The 14,171-nt window shown below is 43.4% G+C and overlaps 1 protein-coding gene across 1 annotated transcript in view; it reads right to left on the bottom strand.

Annotated features, from left to right (window-relative positions):
* The window catches only part of ctnnd2a (catenin (cadherin-associated protein), delta 2a), a gene marked incomplete at both ends in the record, with an annotated part of 625,519 nt that overhangs the window by 13,541 nt on the left and 597,807 nt on the right, over positions 1-14,171 (bottom strand). The window contains one exon of the mRNA XM_080752281.1: positions 4,236-4,362. Within this exon, the coding sequence (XP_080608407.1) occupies positions 4,236-4,362 (127 nt within the window). The remainder of the gene's footprint in view (positions 1-4,235; positions 4,363-14,171) is intronic.

Below are 14,171 nucleotides of genomic sequence, written 5' to 3'. Positions count from 1 at the left end.
CCAACCTGCTCATCGGGAGTAGGGTTCAGCGTCTTGTTCAAGGACACTTCGACACTAGCCTCGGGATCCAGGCATTTCAAGAAGAAAAGCCTGGGTAAAGCCCCCCGTAACTGTGGTTCAGCCCATCAGGCTGTATATCCTCGCTGTCGAGCGGAAACCTCGTATCTCCAAGTTTCAAATTTGTACGTTCTTTCGTTAAGTAAAGCTCGGCTTCATTGTACAAGGCGGTCGCACAAAAGTAGTGAAAACAGCAGATCGTCTGTTTTCACAAGTTTAAATCATTTCTAAAATGATAAATGGAAAACGAACGGTTTTGGACATACAGGGTTTTCACCCGACTACGACGATATATCTGTATATTACAAACACATCCCCCCTCCTCCTCCACTGCACGAGAGGCATCAAACAGGTCGTTGTCTTTGATGCTTTCATTGAGAGAGATGACTAATGAATGACACTTTTATGGTCCCAATCAATTACCTCAGTTCATAACCCCTTTGAAGTTCAAAGGGAGCAATTAAGAGCTAAGGCAGCTCCTAAAAAAACAGAGACCAGTGAACAACTTCTATTGGCCTCTGAGATCCAGCGGCTCGTATCCCTGTCCTTCTGGGTCATAAAATGTCTGGGCTCGACCAGCCTACTTCGACACTAACTCTGGGGGAGCCCAGGATCGAACTGGGAACCTTCCGGTTGCCAAGCGGCCGCTCTACCTCCTGAGCCACTGCCGCCTCAAGGATGAGTAAGCAGGAGACGACAGTACTGTCTATAGGGCTGTTTTTATGGACATTGACTCTCGTCGTTTCCTGATTGCTTTGAAAAGTTCAGAGCCTTCAAGGGGCAATTTAGAAAGAGGAAAGATGGCGGAAAGGAGACCAAAAAGGTGGCCTTTGAGATAATAAAAACCTAATTATAAACTGGAGGAGTGCTCCTCCTATGCCTCATGAAAAGCCTTTCAGACTAAATTAAATGTTAGAAAGAAAGAAATACAAATAAATAAATAAAACAAAAGGTTGCGGAACCCTTGTTGAATGACCATGCTCTAAAGTGTGGCCAGCTTGTTGAATGACCATGCTCTAAAGTGTGGACAGCTCCCTTTGACACTGTCCTCGCTGTCTATCAATCCATCTCTCTCTCTCTCTCTCTCTCTCTCTCTCTCTCTCTCTCTCTCTCTCTCTCTCTCTCTCCATTCTTTGCAGCCGTGACCACACCCACCAGCTAATCCTATTACTCTCTCTCCATTTGTTGTACCTCTCCCATCTTTGCCTTCCCCAGCTCTCTCTCTCTCTCTCTCTCTCTCTCTCTCCCTCTCCCTCCCTCTCTCCATCCCTCTCTCTCTCCTTCCTCTCTGTGTGTCTCTCTCTCTCTCTCTCTATGTCTTTGTTCCATCTCTAAGGGGCTGAATGGCAGTTAGCATATGCAGAGTCTAGATACCATGGTGTGTGTGTGTGTGTGTGTGTGTGTGTGTGTGTGTGTGTGTGTGTGTGTGTGTGTGTGTGTGTGTGTGTGTGTGTGTGTGTGTGTGTGTGTGCGCACGCGCGCGTGTGTGCGCGCGCACGTGTGTGCCCGCGCATTTTGCTTGCAAGTGCACTGAGACAGTCTGCAAAATGAGGCGAGGAGACCCTCCTTTGTGTGTGTGTGTGTGTGTGTGTGTGTGTGTGGGTGTGGGTGCGTGCGTGCGCGTTCTATAATCTCAAAGCTTCTCATGTTCAATGTCGCTGTTCAAAGTCAAATGAGCATCCCTTCCCTCCGTCAATCCTTTATTCTTCTTCCCTCAATCCCTCCCTTCTCCTTTCTCTGGCTTCCTGTTTCCCTTTGTTTCACACGTACAGATGTGCCATTTCCATTGGTGTAAAGTAACTAAGTAGATTTACTTAAGTACAATTTTGAGGTATTTGTACTTTACTTGAGTATTTCCAATTGCCAATACTTTTACTTCTACTCCACTGCATGTCGGACCCAAATATTGTACTTTTACTCCACTACAATTATTTGAAAACTTTAGTTACTAGTTACTTTGCAGGAATAAATGATTATATTATAAAACATACATTAATCCACTTTAGCTCTATTTTATACCCTAGGGCTAGGCCATTTGAAAATAGCCGATCTACAAGCTCACAACGGGTCGCATCGCAACGCGTTGTGAGCTTGTAGATCTGCTATTTTCAAACATTGTGTACTTTTATTTTTGGTACTTTAAGTATATTTTGATGCCAATACACGCACACGCACACACGCACACACACACACACACACACACACACACACACACACACACACACACACACACACACACACACACACACACACACACACAGCTCGCTGAGTGCCAGACTCAGCTAAGCCAGCGGGGAGGAAAAGTACTTTTCCGGCCCATCAGCCTGCTAAGCTCAGCATAGAGAAATCACCGCTGAAGGCTCCGGCTATAGCACTCGTGCTAACGGCTAATGCTAATTCATCCCTGGCACGGCGTGGGACCCCACGGGCCGGAGCTAAAGGCCAACTTTAATCGCAGCATGAGGGCCCATGGGTGGGTGAGCGATGATATGGCAGGATGCTAACTGCAGCCTAGCGTGCTGTGAAGACTCAGGGGGCTACTAATGGCCGATGGATCCCCAGCCGAGACACTATTACTGTACACACCTTTTTGGAGTTGCGCTAACCGCTCCTACATCTGGCTTTGTGTGTATGTCCGTATGTCCATCCGTATGTAGCGAGACATTAATGAAATTAACTCATAATTGCGAACGTAGGTCGCAAGTTTACTATGAAAACCGGCACATCTTGTCCGTGTATCTCTGTCTGTCTGTCTGTCTGTACGTCACGCCTGACACTGTGGTTCTATGGGTTTGTCTGTGGTTCTATGGGTTTGTCGCCCTGACATCATGCTCTGATGTCACTGTGATATCAGAGATCTGGCTTGATGTCCCTTTTATGCCCATACATGGAGATCGCTGATGTCATCACGAGTCACACAATTACGTCCTTGTCCGTTTTATACTCTATATGGAGATCCCTGTCCCGATGTCATCAATATAAGCGCATATCTGGGAATGCCCATATTTGGTAATGCCCATATATGGGCATGTTCTGACATCACATTAATGACTATCATGCAGGGGTCTCCATGTATGGGTAACTGGTCCGAAATACATCACTGTCCAGATGGCCAAGAATTGGCGCCCTGAGGTGTCTTACTAGTAATAATAGTTCCGATTTATATGGCGCTTTTCTAAATACCCAAAGTCACATTTACACAAGGAAAAGGAGGAACCAACTCAAGGGCCCCCGAGAAGCACTGCAATAAATGACCCTCACCTGAGAGCTTGTTTAATAATAATAATAATAATAACTTGCATTTATATAGCGCCTTTCATAAACCCAAGGCGCTTTACAAAACTATACAAACAACTAAACAAAAACTAAGTGCCATAAGCCTGAGTGAATAGGTGTCTCTTCAATGCAGCCTTAAAAGAGTTCAGTGTTGGAGCATGGCGAATGTCCAATGGTAGAGAGTGAGTTCCACAGGGTGGGGGCTGCCACACTGAAGGCTCTGTCGCCTAAGGTTCGCTTGTTTGCTCTGGGGACAGAGAGGAGGTCCAAAGTCTGCAGACCGCAGAGTCCGCGACAGAGTAGGTTTATCATGGAGGAGGTCTGAGAGGTAATGTGGAGCCAGGGGGTGTTTGGGAAGGTCCTTGGGGAGGAGGTCCTAACAGGAAATACTCACCTCAGTGGTTTTTTGGATGAGGATAGTCTTGCGTGGCCAGAGTGACTGTTGACTACCGCGATTTGCAAATGCTCCCCTCATACAGTCAGGGGCAATGTAAGTCTTACGATGAGTATGAGATAAAGCGGATGTGATGCATCCGCTTTACCGTTCCCTTGGTGCAGTAGCGATAACAAGTCCTACTGGAAGCGTTATGTCTTGTTTCAATATTTTTTTGGGGGGTGTTATTTCGTGTTTCTCTGGTATTGTTGGTGTTACCTCCATGATATTTTCAAATGTTTTCTTAAACTATAACAAGAATATGCTGCTCGAATGACTCTGTCTGTCCTAGTGTGTTTCTGTTACAGTATGTTTCTAATGGGACTACAGTTCCGTGCAGCAGTGAATACTTCTGATACTCGCCGTTCGGGAGCTGTCGTTCCAGACTCTATATAGCATTCGGAGATTGTGGAATAGTTGTCTGGCTACGCGAGACTAGGGTGAGGAGGTCCTGACAGGAAACACTCACCTGAGCGGTTATTTGGGGAGGTCCTCACAGGAGAGACGGAGGGTGTGCGGGATGAGGAGTATGGCCTCTGGCAGTCTCTCTCTATCGTGGAGGCAGACCCCACAAAGTGGTACTGGGAGTAGCCGTCCTGCAAAACAAACACACATCACACATCATCATCATCGTCATCATCAGGTCTCTTGCTGGGTGGCGGCACATGCGTAGAGCCAATCAGCTTCACCAGTGCTAGGGGCTCGGCCAGTGACAAGCCCATTCCAAATTTCGGTGCAGGTTTTTGGTGCAAGTCCTTGGTCCACACGTTTCCCAAAGACTGGGTCAGGACCCGTGTTCGGGTCACCTGCCATTTTTGTGGGTCACAAGTAATTATCCCTTTATTATTATTATTATTTTATTTTTTAAAGTTTTTAAAATATTTTTAGAAATGAAGGTGTTCCAATTCCATGGATAAATAAAAGAATATAGTGAAAATAGCCCATCTATGAAGCTATGGTATGGCTTTCAAGTTTGTACGCACGCACGCACGCACGCACGCACACATGATGCCCTGTGCAGACACTAAATGTGTGGATAATAATAGGAATAAAAAATTACTGCAAATGCATTCATCTACATACAAATAAAACTAAAACAATTATAATAATAATAGCGATAACTAACAACTCCTCCACAGGCATAATAATTACTGGGAAGGCATCGCCTTTGTGACTGTATTAGTTTAGCAGCAATTGGAGAAAAGCCCTCTTCATGAAAAATGGATTACAGGAGTTCAACAAGCGTCACCGGGCTGGAACCCAATTCAATTTAGCATTAAGATAATTGGAATCCTCTGAAAGCCACGCATCATGAGCAAAATGATAACCAAGTGATAATGGAGACATATTCCACAGACACTGTCTGAGGGACTGACTTTGAATACACAGCAGAGGTGAATTATCTATTGGGCCGGGTACTCTCCATGGGTGTCATTTGGGACATCACGGGATGGCAATTGCCACTCCCTAGTGTTCACATTTAACCAAAAATTCAATTATTTTATGCATATCGTCGTTGTCGGGTGGAAACCTTGTATGTCCAAAACCATTTGTTTTTATCATTTAAAAAAAATAACTAAACTAGTGAAAACAGACGATCTACAAGCACACAACACCTCACACCGCGAGGGTTGTGTGCTTGTAGATCTGCTGTTTTTAAACTTGGAGATAAAAGGTTTCTGCCCGACAGTGACGGTATTGTACCATTCATTTATTAACCACTTTCAGCGTGACATCCCTATTTTGGGGATGTCATTATAGGCGAAGATCTTCAAACATTTTCTCTTTTCGTTACCAAGCAAATAGTGGTAGGCATCTGGTTCTCTCTCTCTCTCTCTCTCTCTCTCTCTCTCTCTCTCTCTCTCTCTCTCTCACGCACACAATTTATAATGAAATAGCGTCATCGTTATTGTTTAGCACTTTGTCAAACACATTTAACAACTTCAAACCTACTATCCCTATTCTAGGTGGGAACATTTGCCAACAGCGCATGCACGTTAATTCTATGTAATGGAGAAATCAAAATACTAATTTTCCCCACATGGACATACACACAAAGTCAAGTATTGGAGCAGTTAGCACCGCTCAAAATTAATTTGTCATTGTCAGGGTCCGCTCCTCAGGATCGTGGACTTTGCCTGTACTTATTCGTTTTGGGACTTTATTTGTATTCCTGTAATGGTTTTGGGTCTTCTAGTTCTGTATAGTGTGTTGCCTTGGTGTTCTGTATTTTGTTCTGTAGTATTGTGTTCATGTGTTCTTAGTTGCAGTTTGAGTTTTACTTTACACCTTAATTTTGTAGTATTGCTCCCAGTGTTTCCTGTCTGTCTAGTTTCTGTTACCTGCCTTGTCTCACCAGTGATTAGCCTATATTTTGCACCTGTGTCTAGTTAGTCCATGTCTATATATATATATATATATATATATATAATGCCCCTGTGTTGTCAGTTCCTTGTCAGTTTGTTGTCGTATTTGATGTGGTAAGACCTGTGATCCTTGACCTTGTCCTTATTTCTAGCCCTTAGTTTTCCCAGTATAGGTTTCCTTGTTCCTTGTTTTCCCTCGTTGTTAATAAAAAGGAAAAAAAACCTTGTATCTAATACTTTGCCTGAGTCTGTTGTTGTGCATTTGAGTCCTACAACTCCGTTTCCACACCTTGACAGTCATGGTCCACCAATGGGTTCCGGTCCACAGTTTGGGAATCGCTGTTATAAGCATGTGTCAAAATGTATACAGTATGTGTGTATTTTACCCTGCCTTTATTAGACTTGCTCGCCCTTTCTCGTCCCTCTAACCACCTCTTCCCAAGAAGGCTCAAAGAAGGAGAAGACACCCACCCGGAAGTTGGCACACCACGGTCCATGCGCCATGACACTTTTGGGTGGCGGAAGTGGCACCGCTAATGTTATTCACCGAACCTCCGGTGCCACTTCCGCCACCCAAAGTGTCATGGCGGATGGCCATGGAGCCTAAAGTGACGTCGGTGTCCATTCCTTCTTTGATCTTCCTTGCCTCTTCCCTATTTCTCCCTTTCTCTTCCCATCTCTCTCTCTCTCTCTCTCTCTCTCTCTCTCTCTCTCTCTCTCTCTCTCTCTCTCTGCCAGAAGGTTGCCAGGCAACCTGTACCTGTTGCATTGGGCGTCATTGAACAGTGTGTTGAAGGTCATGAGACTGCCCCCCCCCCCCCTCTCCTAACTGAGACATTAAAGAAGGTTCTTTAGCATGAGAGCTGCTGCCAGACAGCAATTAAAGTGAAAACTTTGAAAAGGTTACTGTTATTTTAAGATATTTCTGTCTCTCTCTGAGTGTCTCTCTCTCTCTCTCTCTCTCTCTCTCTCTCTCTCTCTTTCTCTCTGTTGAGCCTTCTCGAATCTTTTATATTAAAATCAACACCATCCTGTGAGCATATACTCAGAACCTGGAGACCAGCAAATACAGACTAAAGATGACCAAGTCAGCCGCATACATAGGGTGAGCAATTAACAAGTCACTAGTTACATGTATTTAAATGAATGATAAATCATTGATATAAACATTAACACAATTACTGCCTTTTAATCTGAAGGTTGCTAGGTGCCTTGGTGCCGCGTCGTTTCCTCCGTCGGCCGCCGCTATTATTTTGAAGGGCCGGAAGGGGGTTGTTTTTGTTTTTTTGGATTATCACTTGACGGCAACGATTACGTCATCTAGTCACATGACAGTGTGAGCCCAGAAGAGAAACATGGCTGTGCCCAGCCGTGTGTATTGTTTACATTAGACCTGGCTCAAAATGGCTCAAAATGTCTCTTTTGGAGTAAATGAAGTCTCTTTATGGGCCTCTCAATGGATTTACTATGGAGGACGTTCACTTTGCGTGCACGCCCGACGTGCGTTGTAAACAAATCGCGGACATTACCGATGCGGGCGGGTGCGGATCGACGTACAGTAAGTAATAATAACTTTACTGTATATACAGTAAGATCCTCACCGTCAACGGCGCCATGGTGTTAACCCTTTCAATGGCGGTGAGGACTGTCAAGGGCAGCAGAACAGTTAAACAGAAAAGGAGACAGAATTCCACCCTGGCTGGCGCCATTGGTCACATGAAAGGGATGCTGAATTCCCCCGTCATTGTCTGGTGGTGAGTATACCTGAACACCAAGATTCTGACTAAAGTGGCGTTTCCATAAAGCAGGGGTGGGCAACTTTGATGATGGCGAGGGCCACTATATTTCCACCTTCACTCAAGAGGGCCACATTACATATTGCTACGTCCTACTTTGCCATTCTAGTATCTCATACAAAAGAGCATGCGTTTTGCACTTGTAGATCAGCTATTTTTGCTTCTTTTGAATTGGAATCCTGAATTATTTTTTGTTGTTTTTGAATTGGAATCCTGAAATGTAACATTTTGATCTAATTTCAAATGCATTTAGTTATATACTCATGTTAACTTAAAAAAAATACATTTTAATATTACTATACTAGTCATTAACTCATTTAGTGCCTATCCCGAACAAGTTCGGCTTTTCTTCGGCATGTTTTATTATTATTTTTTTTTTTACTCATCCTGAGCTGCTTGGACCAACGTGGGTGGTCCTGGCTCGTCCAGCGCTGATTTATTCCATTGAAAATGGTTTAAAATAAAGTTTAGACCCCCCCCAATGTTCACTGAATGTTCACTGTCGGCGGCGCGACGTATTCCAGTGTGCCTATCCCGAACTAGTCCGGCTTTTTTAATAAAATGAATAAAATAATCAGAGGCCGCACCAAGCCTGGCTCTAAATTTAAAATCTAGGCCGCCGACCGAAAGCCCTTTCCACCGGCCCGTAATCGGGCAACGCCGCCGCATCGCGCCGCCGAATCCAATACAAAGTCACATCTTTAGAGAGCATTTTCTCTGAACTGTGTTCTAATCTTAGCTTGAACGTTTTATTTACGGCTTAAATCACCGAATATCTATCTTCTAAATGAGCTATCAGCCTATAGCTATCTGTAGCCATTTCATCCGGGTCCTTCTCATCACAAGCACAAACATGTACACGCACGTCACTGCCAAGTGGGTCCCTGTCTGTTGCAGTGCTCGCCTATGGAGGACAGCCTGGCCACTCAACAGACTTTGACTTTGGCGCCCCCAAGTGGCACAGAAAGGGTTAAGCTACTAATATTGACTGAAGGAATTAAAGCAGGTCATGTTTAGAATTGTAACAGCTGAAATCAGTAATATATCAGTATTCCGGTATTAACCTGCGGGCCGCAATAAGTGAAGGTGGGGGCCGCATGTGGCCCCCGGGCCGCCAGTTGCCCATGTATGCCATAAAGCCTCTTAATGCGCATTAAGCCTTTTGCGCTTCAATCTTTTTATAGAAACACTTCAAAATTCGAATAAACTTTCATTATCCGCAAAAACCTTTATCCGCTTGGAGGAGGTGGATTTTGAAGCTTTATCGAATAAACTAAATGCGCATTAGAGAATGGATGCCAATAAATTATGACATTCTGGGTCCATATCGTCCTCCAACTTAACACTTTCCCTTGCCACTTAACGTCCATTGTATAGCGTTTATAGCCCACAAAACAAACCGGTTGTTTGTTACACACGGAGTGACACGGACCTTGTGTAAATTCCTCCCGTTTTCACCTCCCGGAGTCAAGCCATCCGTGGCTAACCCTTCCTCATCACACAGTGTTTCGTACCAAAAGTGGCTGATCTACAAGCTCATAGCAGCTCACATCCGCGTCTCCACGCCGCGTTGTGAGCTTGCAGATCGCCCACCTTCCAGAGGATGCTGAAACTTGCAGGATGAGTGTGCAGCGATCGAGTCACAGCAGTCAGACGTGCAGTGCTCGTCTCGGTTCGGTCTGAAAAAAATCAGCCCGATCAACTCGTGCGACTGTCGCTAATTCGAATGACACCCACAAATGGGTTTTCTGGGTTTTACAAATATTACACCAATGAAAATTATTAACAAGAGCTTATAACTAAACTAAACTGCATTGGATCCATTGGAACAGAGCGATGTTTTCCCCATTACATGAAAAGTAACAGTTTTGGACATTCCACCCAACAGCGACGCTATATTATTTGATAATATGAGAATTGATCACTCTCAGTGGATGTACTATAACTCTGGAAAGGACAGGGATCCATGGAATAGAAATGATACACACACACACACACACACACACACACACACACACACACACACACACACACACACACACACACACACACATAATGTACTGTATGTATCTTGCATCTTTCACGTGAGCATGTGTGTAAGCCACAGCATCTGTCTGACCCTGACCTTCATCTGTCGTTCGTGTGCGTGTGCGTGTGTGTGTGTGTGCGTGTGCGTGTGTGCGTGTGTGTAATAAAGTGTCCAGGCTGCATCATTTGTCAAGAAGTGAACCAGAGCAGCCCAGCAAGAATTACACAGAATATGACAAAGTGCAACAGTGTGAATGTACAGCATGACTTCCCCTGTGTGTGTCTGTGTGTGTGTGTGTGTGTGTGTGTGTGTGTGTGTGTGTGTGTGTGTGTGTGTGTGTGTGTGTGTGTGTGTGTGTGTGTGTGTGTGTGTGTGTGTGTGTGTGTGTTTGCGTTTGTATTACTGTACTTGCAAGTGCGAACTGTCCCCAGAAGGATAGTAGAATGCGATAAATTGTTGTTTTATGGTTCCAATGTTATAGGCTAAGAGTTTTGTCTGATAGTTTACATTAGCTGCATGCCTGGTGTCATGCACCAAAACATTGAAAATGTAATTTTGCATTACATGAGTAACCCTGTCATGAGTTGTCTTTTTTGTCGCCACTCCTTTAAGTAAAAGTATCAATACTGCAAGGTCGAAATAATCATACAAGTAAAAGCAGAACGTACTCATTATGCAGAATTCCATTTTAAGTTTTCAAATGTTATATTTTGAAAATAGCAGATCTATGTATAGGGCTGAAGTGTTTATGTATATGTTTTGTAGTATAATAATCAAAATCTACAAAGTATCTAGTAACTAAAGTTTTCAAATAAATGTGGTAAAAGTACAATATTTGGATCCGAGATGTAGTGGAGTAGAAGTAAAGGTATTGGAAATTGGAAAAACTCAAGTAAAGTACTAACCCTAACCCTAACCCTCAAAACTGTACTTAAGTACATTACTCAAGTACACAACGTATTTAGTTACTTTCCACCACTGGTCTGTACTTTATTTAAAGTAGAGTTAGAGTTATTCTCCCCCCCCCCCCCCCACAATATCCAGTGGATCAGAAATGATCTGCCTTTGACTTTAATTACCTAAAATATGACCGTTTATCCAAAAAAATAGCACATGTCCTTTACGTGCACATGTTCCTACGTGCACGGTGCACCTACGCACGCACACTAGTGTCTCAGCCACACAGTTGCTACCAGTGCATTTTAGATTTACCTCTGACTTCAAAGGAAAGAGTTCTCTGACAACATAAAGTGTTACTGCTCCCTGGAGGGATCAGTAACAGTGCAGGCTGTTAGAATGAAACATGGGGGCGTTAACAGCTAAGAGACACTCAGGAACTAAACATAAATAAAGATTCAATAAAACACTGACCTGCACCGCACTACTACTACAGTATCTGCACTGGATCTCTGAGTGACTGAACGTGTGCACACTCTATCACTCTGTACGTTTACAGCCATTGAATCGAGCATCGCATCATGCAGGTATAGTTCGGGAAGGCCGGGCATTCAAGCTATTCCCCATGCTTTACAGGTTAACGCTCGTTCCTAATGGTTCAATCTAGTAGTTGAATTGAATTGAAATTTTGTTCTTCACTATGTGAGCTAGTTAATTGTATGTCTTTCTGTGGAATGTATGTGTTAAACCTGTGTAAGTAAGTACAAGCACATTTTATTTATGTAGCACCTCTCACAGAGAGATCTCACAAAGTGCTGTACAGTATACATAATGTACAGTGAAAAGATAAACAACTAAAGCAAAACAAGGGTATTTAAGCAGACAAAGGCTACAATTCATCTCAGCAGGACATCAACACAAGCATGGAAATAAAATCACGTACCATCAACAAACGCCTGTTCAAATAGTAGCGTTTTGAGGTCCGTTTCAGGGGCAACGGCTTGAAAGGCCTTGTCACCTTTGGCTTTTTAAATCGGTGTTGGGAACCTTCAACAGACCCTGTTCAGCAGACATTAGGGCCCTTTCGGGCACTTAACGTGGGACCAACCCTGAAGCTTCGTACACACCGCCGGCGAATTGGCGAATAGCGAATTAGCGTATAATTCACCTTTTGTTTAAAACCTTATAAAGTCAATGGAAGCATCCACACCAAACGCGAATTTTAAAAAAGCGAAAAGGCGTCTGTTTTTTATTCGCCCTTGTGTCGAATTTAGCGAACATTCGCTGGTGAACTCCTCTCTCTTTCTGTATTAAATCAAGCTCACTCTATCCTACTTAAAGAAAGAGAGAGAGCATGGTCACCTTCTCTTTACATTGCTTTTCCGTGTCTCTCGTCTGTGTGGCTGCTTGGGAAAAGTACTCCAATGTCTACTGGTAAAAGCATGGTTTGTATGTTTTATTGTTATATCTGCAAAAAGACTAATGTTTTAAAATAAATCGCTGGGTATAAATACAATAAGATCCGAAATGTAGTGGAGTAGAAGGAAAGCACTGGGAATTGGAATCAAGTACAAATACCTACAAGTACAGGCTACTCAAGTAAATGTACTTTTAATTACTTTACACCACCGCTGCTGCGAGCTGCCTGTCTGCGGGGGTACGGAGTTGTGTGCGCCGGTGAAGACTTCTATTCTTCTTTTTCTTTTTATTATTTAATAGGCTAACAACCACGACCAGGTCATCATCACTTGAGGATGTTGTTTCCATTGTTTTATTTGTTTCCCCGTCCGTTCTCCTCTCTCCTCTCTCTCCTTTCTGATCCTTTCTCCTCCTGTGGCTACAGGCAGATATCACCCCTCGTATTTAGGCGAATTAAGCGAATATTATTTTTGGTGTATATGGAAAAAGGCGAATCGCGAATTCTTCGCCTTTTTGGTTCGCTTATTCACGTCGCTTTCGCTAATTCGCCGGTCTGGACAGAGCTTCAGCCTGACCATGCAGAGCTCTATACGTGAGCACCAGGACCTTGAACTGGACCCTGAATTTAACCAGTACAAGGAGGCCAGGAATGGAGCGATATTGCACCTTCTGCTGTACCCGGATTGTGTAGCTTATCGCCGTTGTCGGGTAATAACCTTGTATGTCCAAAACCATTTGTTTTGCATTCAGCATTTAAAAAATGATCTAAACTAGTGAAAATAGACGATCTATAAGCGCCTCGCGTGTGCTTGTAGATCTGCTATTTTCACTAGTTTTGTGCGACAGTCTTGCATGGTAAAGCAGGGCTTTACTTTACGAAAAGAAAACATGCAAAATGTGAAACTTGGAGATATGAGGTTCCTGCCCGACAGTGACGTTATGTTATGCCCTTGAAGGTGTTACTGTTATATCCATGTAATTTCTGCATCCTCGGCTCTGCTTCAGCAGGGCATTCGTGATATCAGATTCTCTACACAGGAGTCACACCGCCAAATGTAATGCAATATCATTACGATAAATGATTTATAAGTGTCTGAAATCTTTGAATCAATGTCGTTGTTGTCGGGTGGAAACCTTGTATGTCCAAAACCTTTCGTTTTGTATTCATCAATTTAAAAATGATAACATTTAAAATAGTGAAAAAACTGTAGCTGATCTACAACACACACACACACACACACACACACACACACACACACACACACACACACACACACACACACACACACACACACACACACACAGTTTATTGATATCTACAAAAATACAAGCATACACACAACATAACGTTGTTGTCGGGTCGAAACTTCCAAATGTCCAAAACCTAACCCTGTATTATCATTTTAAAAATTATTTAAACTAGTGAAAATAGCCGATCTCGCTTTGCGAGGCGTTGTGTGCTTGTAGATCTGCCGTTTCCACAAATATTGTGCGACAGTCTTGTATGATGAAGCAGGGCTTTACTTTGTGAAAAAACATACAAATGTGAAACTTTGAGATGCGAGGTTTCTGCCCGACAGTGGCGATAAATAGTGTTAAAGGACAACTCCTCCCTAAAACACTTCTAGGCTCATTTTCCTACTTATATTGATCCAAAAATACTGTCCATGGGGTCTATTAGGCAGAAATTCCCCTGTTGAAAACCCAGCAGCTGTCATAGCATAGAGTGGAGCTTATAAGCCTATCGCATTTACACTATTTGTTGTGGTCAAAAGTGCTTTTATTTTTCATGGATGTGGTACTAGTTGTCATTATAAACACATCCGTGTCATCGTTGTCCCACACAAGCCCTCACACTCTGCTAAACAGATGTTATTCTCTTATGTGTTTTGCCAAGT

Source organism: Nannobrachium achirus, assembly GCF_963921795.1.
Source record: "Nannobrachium achirus genome assembly, chromosome: 21".
NCBI lineage: Eukaryota > Metazoa > Chordata > Actinopteri > Myctophiformes > Myctophidae > Nannobrachium > Nannobrachium achirus.
The sequence above is the reverse complement of the archived record's forward strand: the minus strand, read 5'-3'. Positions and strand labels throughout refer to the sequence as shown.